Raw genomic sequence first — 11077 nt, forward strand, 5'->3', positions numbered from 1 at the left:
AAACCTAGGGCTTCATGCATGCTAGGCAAGCACTCTACAAAGAAGCCACATTCCCAGCCCTGTTTTCCTTTTTGAAAGTCCATGTTATGAGGTGTGATTAGGTAAAGCAGGAGGTGTGCCTGTCATGCAACATGTAGGCGCTGCCCCTTGCCTCCTCAACATCCCGCCTCCCACCCTGTACCCTTGACCCCTCTGTCACCTTATGTAGCTCTGGCCCAGCCAATCTCCCAGCCCTGGATGCAGGCTGACCCCATAGCACAGGACAGACAGAGGGAAGAACTGGTACTGTTGGAAGAAAAGATTCAGAGGTGACAAGAGGCAAGGCTCTCCAATATTGGGCCCCACTATACACCAGTGAGGTCAAAGTGGAGGGGAGTCCCTGGGGACAGAGAGGGCAGAGCCTTGAGGAAGCCCTGTGATGGTGGTTGGGCAGGAAGCACAGTGTTCACAGCTGATGTTTCAATCCAAAGCTCAAAACAGGCAGAGTTCCAGGTGACAAGGACAGTCTTGGGAGAGGAGCAAGGGAGGGAATTCTAGCTGGCTCCTTAGGAGCTGCTCCAGATGCAACAAAACATAGAAGAATCTTTTTTTCTCCCACACTGAACAACTGCATGGATAAGTACAGAGACCAGAGCCCTGTGTGTGTGTGTGTGGGGGGGAGCAAGTGGTTATGAGATTCCTCATTTAAATGACAATAGGGACAATAGCCATGGCACTAAAGAATTGGCTACAAAAGGCTTGGGGGAGCTGGTATCCAACAGAAGATATGGTGGTCTTGCTGGTGTGTGGGCTATGGTGGCGGACATCCCAGGGATGCTGTTGAAATGCTGCTGCATGCAAGGGCTGTGCAATTCATGTCCCCATTTCACAGCTGAGTAGCTCGAGGCACAGGGAAGTCAGTAACTACCCAAGGTCACATGCTAAATGCATAATGGGATGCAGTGTCCACCCTCCGGATGGCTGCATTTACTGCCACTTGAATGGAGGGTAGGCTGGGAGGAGTGGCGGTAGAACCGAGCGCAAGGTGAATGCCAAGTATAAATTTTATGATGCATGATGTTATTGGGGATGACTTTGCTGGCAAAAGGGAGTTCATCTGTTCATTGAACAAATACTGCTGCTGCACAGGCAGACGCTGGGAGTCAAAAGATTATTCCATAAAACCCATTGTATGCCATAAGGAATTTTAATTCCAAAGAATAATGAGTTAATGAGCATATGCCTGCCTTTAATTACAAAGGAGTCGGAGTGAATGAAGGGATGGAAACTGTAGAAGTGAAGTTCTGGCAGCAGCTGTTGGGAGTTGGAGCCGTGCCCCCACCCCACCCCACCCCACCTCAGGCAGGGCCAGCAGAGCCACAGACACCAACTGCCCTGATCGCCAGTGGCTGTCCTCACCTGCTTGGCCATGGTTGGATAAAAGGTTCCTTTGGCCTTGGTTATGCGTCTGTGTTGTTCGCAAATAAATTTGTTCTCCAGGACTATTCTCATTCTTCCCGTATTTTCCATCTTGGAGTCACTCCTCCTATTTGGTTTTTCTTGTTTTTGTGTTGGTAGTGGGGATTGAACGCAGGCCCTTACATTCTCACTTGGCTTTTTCCTTCAAGGCAGGCAGTCTACCACTTGAGCTACAGCTCCACTTCTGGCTTTTTGCTGGTTAATAAGAGATAAGAGTCTCATAGACTTTCCTGCCCAGGCTAGCATCAAACCTCAGCCCTCAGACCTCAGCCTCCTCAATAGCAAGGATTATAAGCATAAGCCATCGGCCTGAGCCATCAGCACCTGCCTTAGGCCTTGCATGTTTGCATGTTCAAGGTTGGTGTTCTACCATTTGAGCCACCACTCCATTTTCCTGGCTAATCCAGGATGAGTGTCTCAGATTTGTCTGCCTACACTGGCTTCAAATCTCAAGCTCCTGAGTAGTGAGGATTACAGGTGTAAGTCACTGGTGCTTCAGTTCCCTATCTGAGTCACTTCTTTTGAACACATGTACTAGTGACAGTGTCCTTTATTTCCACTTCAATCTGGATCAAAAGCAACAACACACCACACTATCCCTTGGGTGGGTGGTATGCTTGTTTGGATTTAAGACCTCACACTTGCTAAGCAGGTTTTCTACCACTTGAGCTATGTATGCTTTTGCCCTTTTTGCTTTTTCCCTACTCTTAGATGGGGCCTCACGCTTTTTGTCTAGGTCTGGCCTCCAACTATAATCCTTCTATCTTCACCTTTCTCATAGCTGGTATTATATATAGGCATGTACCACAACACCCAACTCAAAAGGCATTTTCAATAAAAACTTTCATTTAAAAATTTTTTTTCAGGGTTATAATTTTCCTGAAGATGTATTCTCCCTCTCTCCCTCTCTCTCTCTCTTTCTCTCTCTCTCTCTCTCTCTCTCTCTCTCTCTCTCTCTCTCTCTCTCTCTCTCTCTCTCTCTCTCTCTCTCTCTCTCTCTCCCTCTCTCTCTTTCTCCCCTCTTCTTCCCCCCTGCATCTGTCTCTTTCTCTCTTTTCTTTCTTATACCACTAGGGCTTGAACTCACATTCAACACCTCCACTTCTAGATTTTTACTAGTTAATTGGGGATAAGAGTCTTACAGACTTTTCTGCCTCAGCTGGCTCCGAACCATTATCCTCATATTTCAGCCTCCTGAGTAGTTTAGGATGACAGGAGTGAACCACCAACACCCAGTTCTCATTTATTTTCTTTCACTTAATAATGTGTTATGGGAATTTCTCCAGAGATCCCATTATACAATGTTACAGCTGCTTAGTCTGTCTTCCAAGGGTACCATAGTTTTTCAGTATATGGGTCCCTATTGCTGTAAAGTTGGCTTATTTCCATTCTTTGGTAATTATAAACAATAACCCAAAGAGTAATTCTTACAAGTACCATTTCCTATTTATATAGCATACTTGCCAGATAGATTTCTAGAAACAGAATCGCAGGTTTGAAGGGTAAATGTGTTAGTTACTGACAAATTCCTCACACAGGTGTTACCACATTGAGTATATCTACAGCACTGCACAACTGGCTTATCTCCTTACAACTTCACTAGCAAAATGTGTTGCCAAACTTTTAGATGTTTACCAACAGAAGAGGTGAGAGATGCAAATTTTCCAGTTGTGCTTTTCTAACTGTAAGTATGGTTTGGATTGTTTCCAAACCATTTGCATTTGTTGGCAACCAATTTGTTCATGTTCTTTAACTACTATCTGTATTGATCTCTTTTGTTGTTGCTGTTGTTATTCATGGGGCTTGAACTCAGGGCCTGTGCCTGTCCCTTAGCTCTTTTGCTCAAGGATAGTGCTCTACCACTTTGAGCCACAGCTCCACTTCTGGTTGGAGTGGTTAATAGGAGATAAGAGTCTCACAGGGACTTGCCTACCCAGGCTGCCTTCCAACAGTCAGCCTCAGATCTCAGCCTCCTGAGTAGCTAGGATTACAGGTATGAGCTACCAGTGTCCAGCTGTATTGATCTCTTTAGGCTGGATTTCAGAAACACTATAAAATGAGCACTTGGAATATAGCAGTGAACAAAAGAAAGTGCTCCTGAGGCCTGCTGCCAGTGGATGAGCCCCTTTATGGCTAGTATGACTACAAAGACCTCTTGTCTTCCAATACAGAGGCTAAGGACAGGGTGGTAATGGTTGAGTATGGTATGAGTCCCATGAGTAGCACTTTTTTGGCTTGATCTGTTCATCCAGGAAAATGATACATCTCAATAAAATCAGTGTTTCCCCAAATAGGCAATTGTTCATCCTTGCTGTTAAAAACTCATGTGTTCAAGAAGATTTAAAGATGCTGGGTATTGATGGCTCGAAAAAGTCAAGTGAGAGTATAAAGGCCCTGAGTTCAAGTCCCAGTACTAGTGTGCATGCACGCACGTGCACACACACACACACAAATTCAAAGAAATGGGGACATGTTAACATTTGTTATTACATGAAAAACAAGCAAAAAAAAAAGCAGTACACACAGCATAAAACCAATTGTACAAGACAGGCCTAATCATAATACTGGAAGAATATACCACAATATAGTTACTATATATAGTTATATATATATATATATATATATATATATATATATACAATATAATTACAATAGAGTTAGCTCTAAGCATAGAGATTATGTTCTTTTGTTATTTGTCTCATTACTATTTTGCAATTTTTTTTACAATGGGAAGACATTGCTTTGACATTTGGCAAGAATAAGAATGCTACTTTCTCTTTTATTCTTTTTATTAAAGTTTGTTGTCGTTACTATAAAGGTGATGTGCAGAAGGGTTAAGTACGTCAAGTATTGAGTACATGTCTTTTTGGACAGTGTCACCTCTTCTCTCTCTCTCTCTCCCAGTTTTTCCTTCCCTTCCCCATCCACAAATTATATCGTTCATTTTCAACATGGTATATAGTGAGTACCACTGCTGCATTTATTCACTCTATGTTCTTCCATTTCTGTATCCTCCTTACCCCCTCAAGACAGACAGACAAACAAAACAAAAAGGAAAAATATTCTTAAGCTGGTGGATGCAATCATTGGAAGATAATTGAATCCCAAAGGCTCTGACAATGAATGGACGAATCAACTAATTGACTCATAATTTCATGGCAGTATCATATTTCATGGCATTATTGGGAGGCAGTAGAAACCTGTGGAAGTGGGCCTTATTGGAGGAAGAGGGTCTTTCGAGCATGTGTTGGGGATACATCATGTCATCTGCCATAAAGTGAGCAGCGATGTTCAACCATCACAGCCCCTCTGCCGTGAGGCTCTGCTTCATCACAGAGACAGAGACAACTGAGCAGACCAGCAACCTGGCCTCAGACCTCTGAAACCAAGAGCCACATTCACGCACAGTATACATCCTAAAAGCAGGAGAAAAACATATTTGACTAATGTTCCCAAACTTGTCACATTTTTGTTTTTGTTTTGTTTTGTTTTCTAAACATATCCAAGAATCCCAACAAACTTTTGAAGAAGACAAACACAAAAGAGATACACATGCCAAGACAGATTCTGAAAGCAGCAAAAGCAGCACTTCATCACATGCAAATCCCACCCTGAAAGCAGATTTCCCAGCAGTCCCTGGGAAACAATCCAGATGGAATCTGAGGTAACAATCAGACTCCTCAACAGGGCCACCTATTGGTAAATCCAAGAATGAAAGGTGGAAAGGTCTTTAGAACTTTTCAGGTGCCTTCTCCTTTTCATAAGCCTCTTCTCCGGTGCCTCATTTGTACACACACACACACACACACACACACACACACACACACACACCCTCCCACCGCCCGCTTATGAGTCAGAAGTGGGAGGGCACAAAGGGGATACTGCAAACAGCACTTGGGTGAGCTATGAGGACGCATCACTGGGGGCTGACAGGACAATGGCTGCCTGTCCATTGACAGCTACAGCTCTTGCTCATTTGTGAAACAGCTAAGCAGTAAGTACCTCTTTGCTTTCGGTTACTTAGGATTGACTACAAACCTAATGTGACATGTAATTATTTTCCTTAAAAATAAGTCCTTGAAATATGATTGTGAAGGTTAGGTCTGTTTCATCCAGACTTTAATATTAACATAAGTACATATCCAGTTTTATATTTCCCTTCGTGTCTGGATCCAGGCCCACATATTTGAGAGAGTACTTGTCTTTTTATCTCCTTCTCAAAGATGGTTTGGTGGCAACTGGAGGGGAAAAAAAACTTTTTTGGAGTTCAAGTTCTGCTGATGGTTCTTGAACATCTGTGCTGTGCCCAGAGGCAAAATGTAGCATGGGAGATTTGGTGCTTCTAGTATTCAAGCAGGGTTGAGTCTGAGCTTGGTGATTGGCTGTCAGGAGAAATTGCCTGGTGACATATCTCATCTGAATCTTGAAGGATTTGCTAGGAAAGGAGGGAAGTGAACTTAGGGTTGGCTGTCCAGTGGGGAGAGAGAGACCTGCATGTTGTATACTTGGTCTATTTTAAGAATTCTAGAGAAAGAACAATCATATGGCACTAAGAAAATCAAAAGTTTCCAACTTCAATTAAATTTAATTCAATTTAGCCAACATTCTTAGCACAGCTACAGAAAGGCTTTGTATTCAATTCTAGGTTGCAGAGATACAGGAAGCCAGGAACACATAATGTTACTCAAATGTGACAAGTGACAATGGAAGGACCTAGAGACAGATTAAACTAAGGAGGTGGTGAGGGTCCAAGTAGTTTTCAGATGGGAAGAGGAGAACCAGAAAGCCACGTGGTAAAGTGGTTAAAAAAATCTCATAAAGGACATTATTTGCTTCCGTGTAAAGGCAGGAAAATGTGGGTTGTGTCCAGCGAATTGAATGTAGCTGATTATGACTGAAACTTAAGAGCTGAAGGAAGACTTGGTAGGAAAGTAAAGGAGAGAGGCAGCAGGGGTCAGGCCATGCATCCTTTGAAAGATTGGGAGTATGAAGAAAGGAGGGCATTGTAGAAACCCCAAGGATTATTCATTTTGGCGGGGGTAGGGATCTAAGCAGCAGGAGGGTGAGATCTGTGAGGATGAAGCAGGCCTCAGAAAGACAGTGGAGGGGAAGATGATGATGAGTAGAGGGGGAGCTTGTGCTGTCAAGAAATGTTAACTTTCCTAACTGATAGCACTTGATGGTCCATGAAAAGTCTGATGAGGGAAAGGAAAGGATCAAGGATGAATCCCAGATCTCTGGCTTGTGTGATGGGGAGGGGGGCGATAGGAATGTCACCAGCCTCCCAAAGCATGGTCACCATTTTTTCATGTCCCCTGACTCACCTTGGTAGTTAAGAGAACGTTTATAGAGTTCAGATATATGGTAGTATGTGGAGATCTCTTTCCTTCCTTCCATTTTGTTCCTGTCCTACCACCCTTTCTTCCCTCCCCCTCCTCTCTTTTCCTTCTCTTTCCTCTCCTTTCGTATCCTCTATTCCCTTTCACTTCCCTCCCCTCTCCTTTCCTTTCCTTCTCTTTCCTCTCTTCCATTCCCTTTTCTTCTTTTCCCTTCCCTTCCTTTTCCTTCCTTTCCTTCGTTTACTTTCCCTCCCCTTGTCTTCTCTCTCCCCTCTCCTTCTCTTTCCTTTCCTTCCCTTTTCTCCCCTTTCCTTTCCTCCACTTCCCCCCTTTCCCTCCCTCCCCTTCCCTCTCCTTCCTTCCCCTTCCCTCCCCTCCCCTCCCCTCCCCTCCCCTTCCCTTCCCTTCCCTTCCCTTCCCTCCCCTCCCCTTCCCTTCCCTTCCCTTCCCTTCCCTTCTCTTCCCTTCCCTTCCCTTCCCTTCCTTTCCCTTCCCTTCCATTCTTTGCTTTCATTTTGTGGTGAACACATTTTTGTAACAAACACACTTCACTACCCAAACAAAGACATAGGACACTGTCAGCATCTCAGAAACCTCTCCCAAGTGCTTATAGAATGGCAGCCTTCACCCATTACCTAGCTCCACCCCACACCTGACTCACAGTGGGACTCACTTCCTTGCTTGCTTTCTTAGCTTTATTACTCAGATATATTCACCCAAACTGCAGAGTTAGTTCCCTTGTTTGGGAACTTCATTCTTAGAAATCCCTTGATCTTGATTCTGTTTGCAACATTATACTTGTAAAATTCCTCCATGTTTTTTCTAACTCTCCATAGACCTCTGTGTTTTGTTCCGTTCTATTGTGATGGACATCGGGTCGTTTCCAGGGTGAGCTTTTATGGACAACTCCCATTGAATATGCTTTTGTACCTATACACCCTTGTATGTGAGTTCCCTCAGGGCTCACACCTGCAGCAGAGCTCCTGGTACTACCTTCCCGCTGTTCTGCATTGACATTGTGGGAGCCTTGTTCTGGTTTCACACCCTCATCAGCAGTCAGGCATTCTCATTTACCTTCTTGCTTTGAACCTCTATGACCAAAATAGACTCTTCTAAAACAGACTTCCCTAGTCAGCGAGTCTCACCATTCAATGCCCAGGTGGTATGTAGCTGGACATTCTCATATTACCCTGCTATGAGCAAGTCCCACGTGACAGTGCCTTATATGAAAATGAAACCCTTCTGAGGTTATGATGCTTTATTATTTAAAAGCATAGCAAAGCCAGGTGCCAGTGGCTCACGCCTGTAATCCTAGCTATTCAGGAGGCTGAGATCTGAGGATCCTGGTTTGAAGCCAGTCCAGACAGGAAAGCCATAAGACTCTTATCTCCAGTAAACTACTGAGAAATAGGCAGAAGGGATGCTGTTGTTCAAATGGTAGAGTGCTAGCCTTGAGCAAAAAGTTCAGGCACAGTGCTTGCCCTGAGTTCAAGCCCCAGGACTGTCAGAGAGAGGGAGGGAAGAGAGAGGGAGAGATTGAGATAGAAAGGGAGGGAGAAAGGGAGGGAGAGAGAAGAAAAGAGAGGGAGAAAAAGAGGGGGAGAGGGGGAGAGAGGGAGAGAGAGAGGGAGAAGAGAGAAGGAGAGGGGGAGGGGGAGAGAGAGGGAGAGAAAGGGAGAGAGGGAGAAGAGGAAAGAGGGAGAGTGGGAGAGGGGGAGAGAGAAAGAGAGGGAGAGGAGCAAAACTATTTGTGACCCATCTCTTCACTGTCATGTTACCCTTCTGTGTTCTGATTCCCTGGTTTAGAATCATCATCCTTGTTGGCTGAGATTGGTCTTGGAGACCTTAAACTTGAATGTATCCCCCAGGCCAAAGCCATGACTGCCCAGCCGGTTTCTCTATCAAATAGTGTTCTTTACACTATCAATGGAACGATGTTTGATTCAATAGTATGGTCCCCAGGGTTACCCCTTAGTGAGTGACTGACAGTCATGGACCTGTTCTCTCTGATGCCTCCCCTCCCCCAAGGGTTTGACCAGCTGACCTGTACTTGACCAACAGCCCTGACCTCCATCACCACCACCTCACCACTCTGGCTGGCTAAGAAGATGTTCCCCTTTAAGATAGGCAAATGGATGGGACTTACTTGCCTCCGGTCCCTGGTGGTCTCCTCTCCAAATGTCCGTCAGAAGAAACTAATCCACAAGCTGCAAGAAGAAAAGGCTTTTCGGGCAGAGATGAAAATGTTCCGTGAGAAAATAGAAGACTTCCGAGAAGAGATGTGGAATTTCCGAGGCAAGATCCGCACCTTCCGGGGCCAGATGTTAGATTTCTGGGAAGAAGAGAGGCCTTTCTGGGAAGAGGAGAAAACCTTCTGGAAAGAAGAAAAAACCTTCTGGGACATGGAGAAAGCTTTTCGGGAAGAAGAGAAAATCTTTTGGAAAAAATACCGAACCTTCTGGAAGGAAGACAAGGCCTTCTGGAAAGAGGACAACACCTTATGGGAGAAAGACCGGAAGCTTCTTCAGGAGGACAAGGCCCTGTGGGAAGAGGAAAAGGCCTTGTGGGTAGAGGAAAGAGCCCTCCTGGAGGAGGAGAAGGCCCTGTGGGAGGATAAAAAGTCCCTCTGGGAAGAAGAGAATGCCCTCTGGGAGGAAGAGAAAGCATTCTGGGTGGAAGGTGGCCCCCACAGTGTGGAGGTACAAAGACCAGAAGATGGGCCCTACGACCTCAACACAGAACCGCCATCGCCAGCCTTCTACAGGGGCCGGGCATAGTGAGCATGAGAGATGCAGGCCCTGGGCGTCCACAATCCCCTGGATGAAGATCCAAGGCCAGGGTGAGCCCACACTCTTGAGGAAATAAGCACTTATTTGTCTCCTTGATTTGAAAGATCTAATAAAGTCCTCAGGAGAGGTTTGAACAATCAGCTCTTGGTGGTAGGCCCGCTGCATTTTTCTTTCCAGATTCTATAATTCTCTAAGGTCCCTTCTGGCTATTGGGGGGGTCACAGACCTGGGTGACAAGGGCAGTTTCCCAGGGTGCCTGGCCTGTGCAGATGTTTGGGAGTAGAAACTCAGTGCTGTCTTTGTAAGGGTGGAAGCAGCTCACACAAGGCCAGCCAGAGCCACTTAGGGACAGAGAGAGTCTGATCCAATCTCTGTCTCTGCCAATCATTTCTCCTTCACTCTGCACAGTTTGGGAGGACAGGCATTGTGTTCTTCCTCTTCCTCATCTGGCAGCCCAATTCGAATACACAGGGAGAATGACTTAAAGACCTCACTCCTTGGTAATTCCGAGTCCCCACCCAAGGGGTCAACTGTCCATTTTCTGTGAACATGAGAAAGGGCCCCCAACAGTGGCCTGAGGCTCCAGATCTCCCCCCTTGGATCTCCATCTTTTCTGATGATGGAGACAAAGTGATATGGGAGGAATAGGAAGTCCTCTCTGTCCTCCCCCCAGCCCCACATTCCCACCACAAAAATGCTCAATGCATCTGCATTTGTGTGCTGTGATGCCTGCCTTTGGGTTTCCTGCCTCAGCGAAAATTAAAATGTCTAAGGGACATAATGCATTAATATACACTAATACAATCAAGATTGTGTGTGTGTGTGTTTGTGTGTGAACAAAGACTTGTTCAGGAAATGGCTGTGGCCACACTCCAAACACAGCTGTGAGGAGATTTGTATAGCTATATGCCTATGAGTACTGAATAGTGACCTAACCCAAATTATCATACACAATATTGGAATGTGAGGTGGGACAGAAAGCCTGCCCATTTTTTTGTGGGAAGTCAGTATATAATGAATGCCCAACTACCGAAAAACATGAAAAGCAATCATTGAAATATATCATTTAAAGCAATATTTCTTGACAATGAGCCCTCCAGCAGGCTAGTTAAATCAAGCTGATTTGCGCTACCCTCTTCTCCAGCCTCACAGGAAGCATCTTCCTTCCCTGAATTCCTCATGCTTCCTATGACAGACTTTTATACCTGTCCATCCTGCAGCCAGGGTGTTCTCCCCCAACCTTAACCATGACAGGTTCTCCTCATCCTTTGTCACCCTACCTATGGCCAACACTGGGGATCCCTTCCCGGTCTCATCATTTGGTGTGGGACCCTCTGGGGATCCTCTTGAACCTTCACTTACTCTGGTTCAGCATTGGACATCCTGGATCATCTGGAAGGGCAGTTTTATTTTCCTGAATCTTCCAATACACTGGAAAGCCTGAGGGCTGACAACACGGAGTATACTCCAAAGGCTCTGTACTGCCCTCAG

At 45.4% G+C, this 11077-nt stretch overlaps 1 protein-coding gene across 1 annotated transcript; it reads left to right on the forward strand.

Annotated features, from left to right (window-relative positions):
- Nucleotides 1-5153: 5153 nt before the first annotated feature.
- Nucleotides 5154-9726, forward strand: LOC138805017 (coiled-coil domain-containing protein 70-like). The gene is made up of 2 exons (XM_069989574.1): nt 5154-5452; nt 8826-9726. Exon 2 carries the CDS (start codon nt 8906-8908, stop codon nt 9572-9574), a length of 669 nt encoding a protein of 222 aa, XP_069845675.1. The 5' UTR covers nt 5154-5452; nt 8826-8905; the 3' UTR covers nt 9575-9726.
- The last annotated feature ends 1351 nt before the right edge of the window (nt 9727-11077 follow it).

Source organism: Dipodomys merriami, unplaced genomic scaffold (assembly GCF_024711535.1).
Source record: "Dipodomys merriami isolate MVZ:Mamm:240054 unplaced genomic scaffold, mDipMer1.0.p SCAF_380, whole genome shotgun sequence".
NCBI lineage: Eukaryota > Metazoa > Chordata > Mammalia > Rodentia > Heteromyidae > Dipodomys > Dipodomys merriami.

Excerpts from the sequence above, each read along its gene's own strand:
- LOC138805017 (XM_069989574.1), top strand. The coding sequence starts at position 8,906 with ATGTTCCCCTTTAAGATAGGCAAATGGATGGGACTTACTTGCCTCCGG.